This window comes from Erigeron canadensis, chromosome 2, assembly GCF_010389155.1.
Source record: "Erigeron canadensis isolate Cc75 chromosome 2, C_canadensis_v1, whole genome shotgun sequence".
Lineage (NCBI taxonomy): Eukaryota > Viridiplantae > Streptophyta > Magnoliopsida > Asterales > Asteraceae > Erigeron > Erigeron canadensis.
The window spans coordinates 40,894,593-40,910,677 of record NC_057762.1 but is presented as its reverse complement, the minus strand read 5'-3'; the positions used below and the strand labels follow the sequence as shown (position 1 = coordinate 40,910,677).

Below are 16,085 nucleotides of genomic sequence, written 5' to 3'. Positions count from 1 at the left end.
GCGGCGGCGTAATGTAAGTTATTCATGTAAAATGAGCAGTATAATAATTTAGTAATTAATTGATAGATATTGTAAAATAGTTTTATTAAAGATATATTGAGTACGTAATATACTCATGGATAATGTTAGTTATGCTTGTAAGGGTATTTGGAGGTATTTAAAGATATAAAAGTTGAAAAGAAAAGCATTAATATATTTTATAAAGTTGTAAAGATAGTTATAAAATTATGTAAAAATTTATCAACAATAACTTTTTTCAGAATTTGTTAAGAGAGGTGTTAAATTTAGCACTCTTTTATCCATCTCGGATAAGAATATATTTACCATCTATTTGTGAGTATTTATATTAAGCCATGCAAGTGATGCAACGGACAAAAACATGAAAAAGTCAAACAACTAAACTAATTTTTTACATATTTGGTCATTGTTTAAGTAGAGGTCATTTCCAGTGCTCAATGTATACATATAATTGGTGGTCAACATGTTTTGACTTTTGTTTTTTAATGGGAGTGGCTTATAGCTCAGAATTCGATTTATGGATTTTGTATGTCATAAATGTATAAGCTATAACTTAAATTCAACGCTTGCTTCATTGTAATCATAAATTTTAAAAGATCAGGTAACTCGTTTTTTTTCTTTATTTTTTTGAAAAGCAGCTAATTAACTCGATTTCAAATTTCATATTCATTGCAAATGAAATCACGATGCCAAACGGATATATGTGGAATATTTTCAATAAGTCATAAGTTAGACTTTTAGGGTAAACGCAATGCGTCTGGGAGAAACCTGGTCACCATTAAACCCCGATATGCATAATGCCCGAGCCACCAATGCATTTTGTCTCTGATGAGAAAAGTGGTGACACTTGTAACCAGTTTCCTCCCCATATCAACAAATATTGACATATTTCCAAACTTTCATCAATTGGCTTCCTCTTTATCATCGAATGGTAAAATACCCTGTAACGGATATCCTAGACGACGAACTCTTAAAAGATGAGATTGTGACAGTGGTTTGAAAACGCAGGGATACTTCATGTTACGTATCTACAAGAGAAGATGTTGAAGACAGAGTTAATAATTGAATAAATTACTAGCAGTGTTTATACGTCGTGACACCAGACAGTCTACACAGACATGTAGGAAAATGGGGTCGATGAAAAAATCGTTTGATAATGTTAAGTGCCCAGTGTGGATTAAAAAGGACCTTGCACCATAGTAGTTTTTTTTTTAAGTATTTAATGATTTGTATTAATTTAGTATGTTTAAGTAATTTTATGCTTTTAGTTTAGTAATTATTAAGTTGTATTAGTTTAAAAGTTTAGTAATTAAGTTGTATTAGTTTAAAAGTTTATTAAGTAATTTTATGTTTTTAAATTAGTAATCTAGTATATCTTGTGTTACTTTTAAATATTACTTAATATATGAAGTTTAGTAAAAGGAAGAAAATTGAAATTAAAAAGAAAAAAGTGGTGAGGATGGGTGATGAGAAATTTCTTGCAAAGTTCAAGTGTGTAGAACGAAAGGAATGGTAAGACACTCACTTCATCCTTATCTATTTGTAAAGAGAGCAGAAGAAGAGAAGATGAATGAATATAAGAGAATGAATATATTTTCTTATCATACTATAAGTGGGGGTAATTTTTTTATTTATAACAAAATTCACTATAATATCTTTTTATTTCTATTCCCTTTATATTTATTCTTCTTTTTTTCTTAAATAAAACAATTTTTTTAAAAAATCTTTCATCTCATTCTTTTCCTTTCTTTTTAATATATAAAACTCAAAAACATAGCTTAAGAGTGTGTTTTTCTAGATAATGTGACTATAGAATAATACGGATTCGATTAATAAAATTTAGTCTACACTGAATGACACTTATGACTAAAGTGAAATTTGAAACATGTGTTTTAAAGAAAAATCAAAATTATTCTGGCTCAATAAATAAAAAAGAAAAAAACATAGACAATAAATAAAATTAAAAAAAAAAAAAACAAACATAAACAATCACAACAACAATTTAAAAACCAAAACTCATTGGTATTTCCCTGCCAAAACAGAATAAAATAAAACTAAAGTAGCGAATCATTCTTTTATATGGTAGTACATACGAAGTATAATATACTATGCTACTAAATATACGTATAGATAATAATACTAGTTGTGATACAGTGGGTTACCCAATATACAATTTTCGTGGGAGGTGTGGAATTGGGGGGTCAATTGAGTATGGATGCATGACAACGTCGGGCAGTGTGTTCCATCTCAGTGAACATGGGGAAATGGAGGTTATTTTGTTGGTCCCTTGAAGAGGGTTCGTTGCTGGCAAACCAAATATTTGGCATGATTCCTCTCGTGAAGGGTGTTTATTAGTTGGGTGTAATAAAATGAATGGTTAGTATATGGATAATCTTCATTTATTTCGTTGTAACTAACTTAAAAATCATGGGACTTATCTTGAAAGAACTTTAAAAGATGCAAGATAAATAGTGGCTGATTTAGAAAGGAAAACCACGAGTCTCCAAATTTAGTTGAGGCAATTTTATTTTTTTTTCCATATTTAATATATAACGGGTCAGGTCTTCACAAAACATATATATTAAATCAAAATTATTTCAAAAAACGAGTTCTTTCATAAAATACTTATTAACAATTAAACAAAATTCTCAAAAGATTCCCTAGTTTTACTTTGCCATAACATTAACTCAACTTATATTCTGACTTAATTATGAACAAATGAAATAAGCTTTTATTATTATACAATATTTACTATAATACTAAAGTAATAAAATTTTGGTGGTATGCTGCTAATGAAGCATTGGGATTAGAAGAGAACCCTATGAATTTTTTTTAATTGTTTTATAAGGTTAACAAATATGTTTCTAACATTATTTTCAGGGGGGATGTGAGGGGTAAACATGATTCTATCATGCTTCTAGCAGCAGGCACAGCTCCAACATGGGGGCAATTGCCCCCACCCTAAATTTTTTACAATATAATTTTTTTTATTTAAAAGTATATTTGAAAATTTGTTCACAACAAAAAAATAAAAAAATAAAATACATTTACAATCAGTGACATACGACTTCGATCCCAGCTTTCAAATCTCAGTTTTAAATGATAGTAGCTATGAGTAGGTAATCTACATTCTCATTCTCCATACAATTTTTTTCTTCAACCGGTAATAATTTCATTTATTGATCTAAATAAAATTATCCATATAAATTTTCCCTAATTATTAGGGTTTTTTATTTTCTTTTGGCTTGAAAGTGTGATGATAAATTGGAAGGGTTGAAGGGGGGGGGGGGTTGTTTTTGGGAATCTCACACATAACACACTAGACTTTGGAAAATGATTTAACAATACAAAATACGTGTCTCTAATTATAACTTATTTCCTTTGAATGCTTCAAAAAGACTTACTTTATAATTTACTTAGGTCCAAATTCTTAGATAATATGTATCAATCATAATCTTCTATATGTTTGCTGAACTAACTTTCGATCTAACGTAGGTCCGTGGACCTTGTTTACTTTTATAAAGAACCGCCCTTGCCAATGAGAATAAGTTTTCATCAATTTTCTTTGAAAGACAACACATATATAATTTTATTATATTATGTATCTTGATAACTAAAATAAAAATAAAAACTAGCAAGTTGTTAAATTTACATTACATTCTAATACATTATCATAGAGGGAAATCATATGGAATAAGACATGGAATGAGCTAAACAGCGACGACATCCAATAGAACTTGAAACCAAAAAGTTCGGACAATTGACTTAGAAAGTACAAGCCTGGGCCAAGCAAAACTACAAAACTGAAATCGCTTAACAAACAATTCCATCTTTTAACACAATAATAGCCTGAAAAACACCGGTCAAAAACACTGTTTTATAATCAGCTCATCGGACCTCAACCCTTGAGGGTCTATTATATGATATAAAATTTAATTTAAATTTGCATTTTTAAATACAAATGTCAACTCATAATCTCTACTTCTTAATAAAGCAAATATCATTTCTTTTATAATTATATATACATGATAGAGATCCAGAAAGAAGTTTCTTAAGGAGAGAAAGGAGAGAAGGTTCATTTTTATTTTATTTTTATCTTGTTTTTTTGAATTTTTTTTTCACTTTTTTCATTCTTTTTTTTTAATTAATTCAATCCATAACAAAATTTTAAAAAATAAATAAAAATAAAAAATTTTCTAACCCGAGTTAGTAAGTTATACATACAAGGGTACGGTACGAACTTCGCCCTTAAGGATATTAATAAAGGGTAGGTGTTGGGAGTGATAGGTTATAGAGGATGATAAGTCATAAAGGGTGATAGGTCATAGGCGGTGATCGGCGATGGGGTGATCTACCTAACGGGTTTCGTTCTTAGCCATTATGGCTCCACCATAAGCCGAAAGGCTTCCTCTATAGATTACGGGCTACGCCCTTTGGAAAAAAAATGTTTTTCAATGTTTTTAAAATTTTTTATATGGAATAAGTTAAGTAAAGAGATAATGAAAAAAGTAAAAAAAAAAAAATGAAAAAAAGTTTAAAAAACAAGTTAAAAAAATAAATAACAAACTTTTCTCTCCTTAAGTAACCTTCTCATTTGATCTTTATCCTATATATATATATATAGAGAGAGAGAGAGAGAGAGTTAGAATATTTTGAGAACTAATTATTTGTCGAGAACTACGAGAACTATTTTAAACCTTTGGATGAAATTGATCAATGGTTATAATAAATAATGATGAATAATATCAGTTGAAACAATAAACACATGGTATCAAGTGAAAAGGGTAAACATGGGATTAAGAAATTAGTTTTAAAAAGTAACGTGTCTCCCTTAAAAATCTCAACAAACAAAACCGACACCCATGTTTAAGGAATTGAAAATTTCGGATTTATTTATACGTACAATTTATTTTATAAATGTAAGCACTAACATCTATATTTTTTCCTTTTATTTTATTTTGTAAGAGTAATAACTATAAAAATGTATATTCTTTAAATCAAGAGCTTTTTGTGATACATATATGAAATAGAATTTACGTTTCACAACAAATGTGTGAAATGAAATCTAAATTTTGAACATGTAAATACAATAATTATAATATAATTTTAAAAAATGTAAACCTTTTGGCTGGTACACATGTGTACGAACCTGATCACAGGTATACGTACACATGTGATTTTGGATTTGTATACATGTGATTTTGTCATGTACTCATGTGAATAACTTTGTTCACAAGTGTATATATTATATTAATGAATTGCATTCACATATGAACAAATATTAATTTACCTCACAACATTATGCGGTTCATATATTGTATTAATAGGTGTGCATAGGTGTGTAATTAGTAAAAATATTATAAAAAAAAATTGTTCAATATTGATGAAATAATAACATTTTTAAGGTGTGTAAATTGTAATCGTGTAAATGCATATATTATCAATCCATTTTGTTTTATTTGGTAACCTGTGAATCATCAATACTTAATATTTATTCCTATTAATACTATGATGTGTGAAATCGAGTTTAATAATTTATGACAAGATCTACCGCTTACTGATTACCACACACTTACGGGCAGTGTACCCGTTCGTATGTAATATAGTTAATTGGTAAGACCAGGATCGAACACAAGGACTGAATGTTGTACTTAAGGTTGTAAAAATGTAAATCAAGAGAAAGTTTAGTTTGTGACTGAGTTGTCACTTTGCGTTTCAGAAAGCTAATTAATCAACAAGTAAAATAAATTAAATACTCAACCGGTGTCAATCGAGAGTATGCGAAAATAGTTTGAGTTGTAACAAATAATTAAAAAGCCATCTATGTCGAATCCGCTACACAAGAAGTTTAGGTTGCATATGGTTTAAGCTCAAAATTCAATAATGTTGGTGACAATAATCGTGACAAGTTCAAAACACAAACGGGTGCACAACGTTTTTAAAGTTCACTCAATCACCTAATCAACCCAATTTCTTGCAACAAGTGGTACCACCAACCCTATCACAATTCCTTGAACTAACTACTTTGTTTGATTATCTAAATAACAATTTTATCTTTGTGAAAGAAACGTGGTACCACCAACCGTTAACTTCATTTAACAAAGTAATTTCTATTAAACTTATATTCTTTACTATCATACCATGACCTAGCAAAAGTTGTTCATAGACAAACAACTAAAATAATACTTGCATTCAACTAGTACCACTATTGAAGAACACAAATATCACCAAGAACACAAATTTAAGTAGAAGAAATCACTTCATTAAGATCTTGACAAAATGTTAAGTAAAACCAACTTGAATTCAAAATACTATGCAACCATAACTAATTGTTTCACTTCATCTTCATAGATGTATAAGGATTTAGCTACTCATAATGTTAAAAGCTAAAGATTGAAGTAGAAAGGAAGACATAATGTACCCAATATAGAGAACAAATCCAAACCGAAGTTACAATCGAGCTACAATGAGTAACAATAGCTAAAATTAATCTTCAAGTCTTCAAAATGATGTTGGAGTAGTGAAAAACTCTTGAAAACCTTGGAAAAACGGCTGAAGTATAAGTGTGTGAGCTGAAAAATCCAAGACTAGGGTTTGGGTGGAGTGGTGGATGGTATTTATACCCCAGGAGAGAGAAAAATGGTGATGTCAGATAGATCTCGCGCCACTAGACGTGTTCTTGAGCAATTCTATCCAAAGAACAGAGAAATCGTGCCGCGACCTCCCATTCTCGTGCCGCTACTGGGTTGAATTGCCCAGGCTCGCGCCGCTAGATCACCAGATAGCGCCGCTATCTTCTACAAGTAAAAGTTCTGTCTGAAACTTCCTCAACTAGCGCCGCTAGGGGTCCTCCTCGCGCCGCGAGGTCTCCCTGGAGTTGCCGATTCAGCTTTGTTCTTCTTCCGTTATGTCACATGGACGACTTCTGAGCTATTTTCTACCATTTGGGAGCAACATACTTACTGTAGGTCTGGAACCACTAGCAAATACAATAACGCACCACAAAACAAGTATAAACGGCTATAAAACTAGTACAAAACGTCCAATTCGGTGTAGGGAAACATGTACAATTTGAGGCTTATCATACTAGTTTTAAACAAATAAGCCAGATAGTATGTATAAGATTTATTATGGTGGGTGTTGTCGATCAAGAGGTTATCGCTCAGAAAGGGGGATAAAATTAGGTAGGGATTAAGAACGGTGAAAGAAAATTCAAAATCGTTGAGATTAATATGAAAGAGAACGTGACAAAATCATTTTAATTATTAATTAATATATTGAGTTTGACAAATTACAATATTGTCCTTATATACATAGTTCTCATAGTTCTTGACATTTAGTTGGTTCTCGATTTAACTTTTTACTATATATATATATGGGGATGAGAATATAAGGCTGTCGGGTATCTAAGTTTAGGTGTGGAACACTCACATATTGTTTTTTAATCCATAAAAATCATGAGGGCCATGCATTTATTCATTAAACAAGAAATAATAAAATATTAGTATGTGAGGGGTTCCACACCTAAGCTTAGGTGCCGGACAACCTTATATTCTCTTTTCCCTATATATATATATATATATATATATATAATACCCTTATTTAAATATTTACAACATCTATCCTTCAACTCCCAAAATAACTATACTACTTTTTTTAATCAATTAATTTTATATCATTAATCACACCGCTACCTATCACCCGTCGTCGCCGTTACCACACCGTACCGGCACCACCACCATTATCACCATCAACACCGCATCATACGGGCTTTCGTCTTGTATTCATAAACGACCTCAATATTTAACATGTTTCACAATCTATAATGACTTATTTTGACCCACAATCAAAATAATGACTTCTTAAAATGGTGTTCTAAGTAATAAATGTTATCATCGCATTCAACTTTACCTTTAACCATATGTGAATGGTCTCATCTATTTTCATTTAACTTGATCCATTCTTCCTTTAATATAGGTTCAAATCCTATTGAACGCAATAATAAATACTAGAAAATAAGAAATTTATTCTCATTTAACTTGATCCACTCGCTCTATTCGGTTGACTCGTCTAATGTAGTTATTTTAAGAGTTGAGAAATATGTATTGTAAATTATCTTGTTAAGTGTATTATATGTATATTAAATTAAAATTATTAAAATTAATAAATAAACAATAATTAATTTAGTCAAATCAGTTTTTCTTTTAAAAAGAGAAAAGGGGTTTACTCTTTTATTAAAGAACATAAATATATATAGAGAGAAAAAATAACCTCAATGCCCATTTTTAAAAAATTATATATCAATATACCCAAGTTTTTTAAGATTTTTACAAAATACACAACAAAATCGTAATAAATTTCAAAAATCGCAATAAGATTCCGAAAATCGTATAAGATTTAACATAATCACATAAAGATTTTGTACATATAAAGTTCTTTATGAGATTTTTAAAGTTCTTTATGCGATTTTCAAAGTTCTTTATGCGATTTTCATCATCTTTATGCGATTTTCATAATCTTGTTGCGATTTTAACAATCTCATTGCGATTTTCCAAAATTATTGCGGTTTTATAGGTATTTTGTTAAAATCTAAAAAAACTTGGGTAAATTGATACGAATTTTTTTAAAATTGGGTATTGAGGTTATTTTCTCACATATATATATATATATATATATACACATATATATGGGGGATGAAAATATAAGACTGTTAGGTACATAAGCTTAGGTGTGGAATATTCACATATTATTTTATTCATTGATCAAGAAATATTACAATTTTTGTATGTGAGGGATTCCACAAACCTTATATACACATTTTCCTATATATAGATGACTTTGATTATATGCTAAATTAATTATCAAAAGATAAATAGTTGACTTTGGCCAATATTTAATTGTTATCGTTCATTTGGATATTTATAAGTCACTAGCTAATAAACTCGGGTTCAACCCGGGTATATTAATTAAAATTCTTTTTAAAATGTAAAGATAACTATATATGACATAATAAATAAATTAAAATCTTTTAAGAAAAACTGTGAACATGCCACATAATACTTTTTCTAGAAATATACTAAATTAGTTAACATAATTTATATATAAGCACCTATTGCATTAATAAAAATAATAAAATACGATTTAAATTTAAATAGAAATTTAAAATAAACATTTAGTGGATTATTTATTTTTTAAAATGTTCAATAATAAATATGATATCATAAATAAATTAAAATCTTTTTAAGAAAAAACTATGAACATGCCACATAATATTTTTTTTCTAAAAATAGTTTTAAAAGACAATTCTTTTTTATTATATATAAAAATTAATCTTTTGGTTGATGTATTCACACAAATTAGCTGACATGTATAAAATTATTTTATCTTTTATATCAAAAGCTCATCTTTAACTTTATGGTAAAAATATAATCATGTTATGCACGTTAATAACAACTTATATGATAATCATTAGCAAGACCAAGAGCACGTTTGGTTCACATAATATTTTTGTAAGGAATGGAACATGTCAAAAGAATTAGAATATAAAGGAACGAAATTTGACGGAATGTTTTTGATTATTTTAAGATTCAAGTGAGGGGTGAAATGAAATTCTTTCACACATCCCCAAGGAATGGAAATTCCATCAAATGAGGGAATGTTTACATTCCAACGGAATGTGATTCTTCCATTTTTAACCAACCAAACGCGACCTAGGTATTGACATTTTATAACATTAATTAAGCAGTTTTAATGCATATACCTTACCAATAAGGAGTTAGCTTAGTGGTAAGGAAAACACTTGGTGACCTTAAGGTCTCAGGTTTGATCCCCGTTTGGCACAAAAAATAGTTCATTTAAGGTACCCGTTACCAATGAAGCTTAGACCCATATGTGAAGTTTAAATACGCGGGTTCGATCATTCGGGGTGCCCAGATCATGTGGGGATTAGGATGGAGGTATTGTACCAACATCATATGGCTTATACGGGGTGAGTCGATAAGTATGCAATTGTGGTAACGGGGTTAGGGTTCTCTCCATTACCCTATTTTTTTACCTAAGTTGTATATCTATTATGTATGAAGTATCGAAAATGTGAAATATTTTTATAGTAACCTCAAAAATATTCTTACGTACACCACCTCCCTTAAGATTTGTTTATAAAAACAAACGAATATACATGAACAAGTCATTATGTTCGTTTATCCGTTCGCGAACACAATATTATATTCGTTTATCCGTTTGCGAATCGTTCGTTAAGTTAAAATAATGAACATGAACAAGATCTCGTTCGTGTTCATTTAGTTCGTTTACAGCACTATTCACCGTTGCCACCATCATTAGTCAATGTATGGTGCGGGTACTTCATAATTTAACACAAATAAGTTGAATATAATTTCAAGATAGACTAGTCCAAATTTAAGTAAGTTGAGCTTAAACTAAGTTTAAGAAGTTGACTTATGAGCGTATCTTTTCATATACCTAACTCTCTAATTACATGATATATTCACATTAAAATTTAATCTCAAAACTCTAAGATCATATGTTCTTCCAAATATAAATCCCCTCTAACGATGGTTAGTGTATCTTTGATTTTATATCAAAGTATCAACAAGTAAATGCATAATATTACCGTTCCATCCACTTATTAAACCTTAACTGCACATATTTTCTCAAATAACAATGAGCACGATGACAAATACAACAGTTATTAAAGAAAAACTATCAAATAATTGATAAATATGTTTAGATGTCGTCGCTATAATGTTCAAATCATTTGAAAACTTGTAAGATTTCAATTAGGTTTATTGTTTGACAAAAACTATAATGTGATTGATTATTATTTACCAATTACGGAGTACCATTTATCTCAATTATTACATTGTGTAGAAAACATGTATGTTAGTAATTCTTTTTTGATTTCTGGAACTATAATTTATATACATAGTTAATTAAAGTTAAAAAGGTATATTTCCCAAAACATAGTAAAAAAGGCAATTATCCCCATGAACGGAGAACGGAGTAATTACATTTCCTTGTGCCATCAATGATCAAATATACTTCTCATTGTCTTTATAATTAAGGGCTGATATAGGTAACTAGGGACGAGCAATCTTTATTAAAGTTTGATCACTGTCTCCGTATCATCTAATTGGGTCCAACTAATATCGATCTCAAGTGAGAGCGCGACCGCTGCTTACTTTGGTGGTTCCTGACTTCCCGATCTCTATATCAATACGTATCACAAAAATAGCAAAAAAACCGGACAAAGTGGTATTGTAACCCTTGCGATTTATATGAGAACATGTTCGGTACATGTTTTAATGATTTTTAAAATCGGTATCCACGGTATCGAGAACGAATGATCCTATGTCCGGTCATTACAATTGCAATTATTTTTGAACTAAAACATATGTTTTAAGATTTAATCTAACCTTAATTAATGAAGTATGACTCGTAGTGGTAGTAACTTTATTGGAACTTATTCAAGTCTTTAGTATTTGCTAATGAACACAAAATTAAATGTTCATTACTCCATGAATTAATTGATAGCAATTTATTATGATTATTGAAATATTAAACATACTTTAAGACTATCAAAAATTTTATTTTTCCAAAACATACGTTTCAAATTGCATTCCGGCCTATCATATAATATGGTGAGTAGGGGTGAGTATGAGTCCGTTTTTGTCTGAAACCGAAACCCGAATCGATTCATTTGGTTTTAGAAAACCAAAACCATTGGATTTGGTTTTTGTTCGATTCGGTTTGTCGGTTTTCGGTTCGGTTTGCATCGGTTTTGGTTTTTGTTTCGGTTTCTTTTATAAATTTTCTTTTTCTTTTTTTACTTTTTTTGTTTATTATATTATAAATTTAACTTTTAATTTATTAAGAAAAAAAATATGATATGGAAACTAAAATATAGAGATGTTTTTTATTAACTAATTATAGTTTTTAGATGTTAAAAATTATATTACTTTTATAAACGAATTAATTTTATTATACGTTTTCATCTAATACATACAATTTATATAAATTTGTACACTAAAATGAAAAAAAATTTAAATATATTAACATATTTATAAATTATAAGTAGTAATAAATATAAATGTAATATGATATAAATATAAAATAAATAAAATATATTTGGTTTAGTTCGGTTTTTGATCGGTTTTTTGGCATATGAAACTGAAACCCGAACCGATCCGTTCGGTTTTTGGTTCAGTTTTGTCGAGTTTTCTTTTTCGATTTTTGGTTTTTCCGATTCGATTTTTACTCGCCCCTTGTAGTGAGTATCATTCAGAAATTTAACCGGACATGACAGAGTAATTATTCATTAAAAAAACCCCACTGCCAATAGTAAACCCATAATTTCCAAGAAAAACTCAAAATTAACGCATCCACTAATTAATGATGCTAGTTCTATTTACATCATCAAAGATTAGTTACGTACGAGTAGTATTTTATATACAAAATTAAATTAATTTGTTAATTGTAAATAAATAAATTTTTTAAGAACTAAAGCGAATTTATGACAGGTCATAGAGTTTTTCACTGCTATATAAGCCTCATCCCAGCACTTCCGTAGTATGCACATTTCACACTACAATCACACTTCTACATTGTTTACAAAAATAATCTTTATATAAATCCCATTGAAAATGTCTTCTTCTACTACAATTTGCATTCCAAGCCTCACTGATCATTCCTCTTCTGTTCTTAGTTTCAATATCTTTATATGTCTCATTCTTTTTGTATCCATCTTTGCATTTGTTCTTGCGCCCGGCGGGCTAGCATGGGCTCTTTCAAAGCCCCGCCCAAAAACGGCGATCCCTGGGCCACCAGGGATCCCGTTTCTTGGGCTTGTTTTCGCTTTCACTTCCTCTTTAACACATAGAACCTTAGCAAAACTTGCTGTTGCTTGTAATGCAAAACCACTTATGGCTTTCTCTGTTGGTTTAACTCGTTTCGTTATCGCGAGTAACCCCGAAACCGCTAAAGAAATATTAAACAGTACGGCTTTTGCTGACCGCCCTGTTAAAGAATCTGCTTATGAACTATTGTTTCACCGGGCTATGGGTTTTGCGCCTTATGGTGATTATTGGCGTACCCTTAGAAGAATCTCAGCTACACATTTATTTAGCCCAAAAAGAGTGTCTGGATTTGGTGCTTTTAGACAAAACATTGGGCTTCAAATGGTGGCCCAAATTTGTACCTCTATGGAACAAAATGGTGTTGTGGAAGTTAAAAAATTGCTTCATTTTGCTTCTTTAAACAATGTCATGATGTCTGTGTTTGGAAGGTCTTATGATGATTTTAGTCGTGATGAAGGACTTGAGCTTGAGGAGCTTGTGAGTGAAGGATATGAACTTCTTGGAATATTTAATTGGAGTGACCATTTTCCAGTTGTTAGTTGGTTTGATTTCCAAGGAGTTAGGAGGAGGTGCCGAGATTTAGTGTCAAAGGTTAATGTTTTTGTTGCCGATATTATCAAACAACACCGTGATAAGAGATCTTTTGGTGGTGGAGCTACGACGGTTTCTGATGGTGATTTTGTTGATGTTTTGCTTGATTTGGAAGCCGAAAATAAGTTTGCTGATGCTGACATGATTGCTGTTCTTTGGGTATGTTAATTTTACGTGTTTTTTAAAATGTTTTTTTATTTGGAGTATATAATTATTTTTTAAAAAAAAATATAGTTAAAACTTTTAGTGGGTGTTTTATTTATATATTCTTGAACAAGGGAATCAAGAATGAAGAATAATATCTATGTTTCTCTTTTGTATTAACTTTTGTCTGATTTATTTTGTTTTTTAAGTTTACTATAATTAATTACGTACGAGTAATTAATTACGAACTAAATTATTTTTTTTGTTATGTTGTAGGAAATGATATTTAGAGGTACGGACACTGTTGCAATCTTGTTGGAGTGGATCCTTGCACGAATGGTGTTACACCCGGACATTCAAGCCAAGGCACAAGCCGAAATCGAACGTGTGGTTGGTCGACACCGGGCTGTTAATGATTCGGACCTTGATAACCTTCCTTACCTACAATCAATTGTGAAAGAAACTTTACGGGTTCACCCACCGGGTCCACTCTTGTCTTGGGCTCGTCTTGCGATCCATGACACTCAAGTGGGTCCGCATGTGGTTCCAGCCGGAACCACTGCTATGGTGAACATGTGGTCCATAACACATGATGAGCGTGTTTGGTCCGAGCCTGAGGTCTTCAACCCTGAAAGGTTTTTGAAGGAGGATGTTGCGATAATGGGTTCGGACTTGAGGTTGGCTCCTTTTGGTGCTGGAAGGAGGGTGTGCCCGGGTAAGGCAATGGGTTTAGCTACAGTTCATTTGTGGTTGGCCCAGCTTTTGCAAAATTTCAAATGGGTTAAAGCTGGGCCGGTTGATTTGTCCGAGTGTTTGAAGTTGTCTTTGGAGATGAAGAATCCATTGGCGTGCATGGCTGTTGCAAGAGCATGATGGGGAGCTAATAATTTTTCAAGAAAATAACTATTATTACTATTATTATTATATTAGTTGGTAGTAATGGGTTAGTTTGAGGTAGTTTTATTTTTAATGACATTTTGCTAGCACTTATGAATGTATGGCTGTATGCTCCCGAATGTTCTATGGTGTTTATAACAAATATGTCCTTTTAATTTCAATATTCTCTCTCATGTTTACTAGTGACAATATGTATAATCGGATCTATTTTGTATTGTGTTTGAACCAAAACCGAACTAACAAGAGGGAAAATTCTTGTTCATTTACCCCTAAAACAACTAACCATGTGTCACGGCCGACAACTCTATCCGTCTTGGTTAAGATCGAATGTATTAGCTATTTATCCCGACTTTAAAAAAATAAAATCTAATGTTTTATATTTGTTTACATTTAAACGTGAAGACGGAACTAGAATTACTATTAAGTGAGTTCATTTTTAAAGTTATCTCTTAATACATTAAGGGCTCATATAAATCACTACTAGTATATAACCAGTGGAGTACGCGGCGACACTGACGTGTGGTAGTGGTTAGTGCTGTAAACGAACTGACAGTTCACGAACAGTTTATGAACCGTTCAGCGGGAAGTTCGTTTGTGTTTGTTCGTTTAGTAAATGAACGAACATGAACACAAAAATCTGTTCGTTTAGTTAAAGGAACGAACATGAGCAAAACTCTCGTTCGCTCATTTATGTTCATGAACGTTCGATAATCTATTCGTGAACGTTCGTTCAATTATGTTCGTGAACAATAGGTCGTTTGTGTTCGTGAACATGTGTACATTTTTGTTCGTATATATATATTAATATTATACCTATATATATTATTGATACTTACTTATTTGTATTTTAAGAAAAAGTTTAAACAAGACTTATTTTATAAATATTTCGTTCGTTTGTGTTCATTCATTAGTGTTTGTTTGTTTGTGTTCGTGAACATTTGTTCATCAACACAAGTGAACTAACATGATCAAGCAATTATGTTCGTTTATTCGTTCGTGAACACAACATTATGTTCGTTTATCTGTTCGTGAACCGTTCTTCAAGTTAAACGAACGAACATGAACAAGGTCTGGTTCATGTTTGTTCGGTTTGTTTACAGCCCTAGTAGCGGTGGCGGTGGTGACAAATGCGATTGGTGATGGTGACGTCAACGAGTATTGTAAATTACTTATGTAATATGTAATAAAGGGCATTGTAGTTATTTTAAGAGTTAACAGTAGGTGTTGTTGTATTAATTTCATTAAAAATATTATAGGTATTTAAATTAAAGATGTTTAAAACATTGAACAAAAAGGATGAATATTGTCAATACATAATATATATATATATATAATATATATAGTAAAAAGATAAAATGAGAACTAATAAAATTTCGAGAACCGTTAGAACTAATACTTAATTAAAACATGTGAGGATAGTATTGTCATTTCATAAATACAACTTGATTAATTAGTATAAAAATCCCCCATAATTTGCTCCTACGGTTACAGCTAAACATTCAAAAGGATTATGATTATTATTTTTATTCACATAAAAGGTTTTGGTTTATCTTTTTAAACGTA

The 16,085-nt window shown here is 30.7% G+C and overlaps 1 protein-coding gene across 1 annotated transcript; it reads left to right on the top strand.

Annotated features, from left to right (window-relative positions):
• The first annotated feature begins 12,600 nt into the window (after positions 1 to 12,600).
• LOC122588968 (cytochrome P450 78A5-like) lies at positions 12,601 to 14,683 on the top strand. Its single transcript, XM_043761194.1, has 2 exons — positions 12,601 to 13,640; positions 13,902 to 14,683. The coding sequence occupies exons 1-2, from the start codon at positions 12,678 to 12,680 to the stop codon at positions 14,496 to 14,498; spliced, it is 1,560 nt and encodes a 519-aa protein (XP_043617129.1). The 5' UTR covers positions 12,601 to 12,677; the 3' UTR covers positions 14,499 to 14,683.
• The last annotated feature ends 1,402 nt before the right edge of the window (positions 14,684 to 16,085 follow it).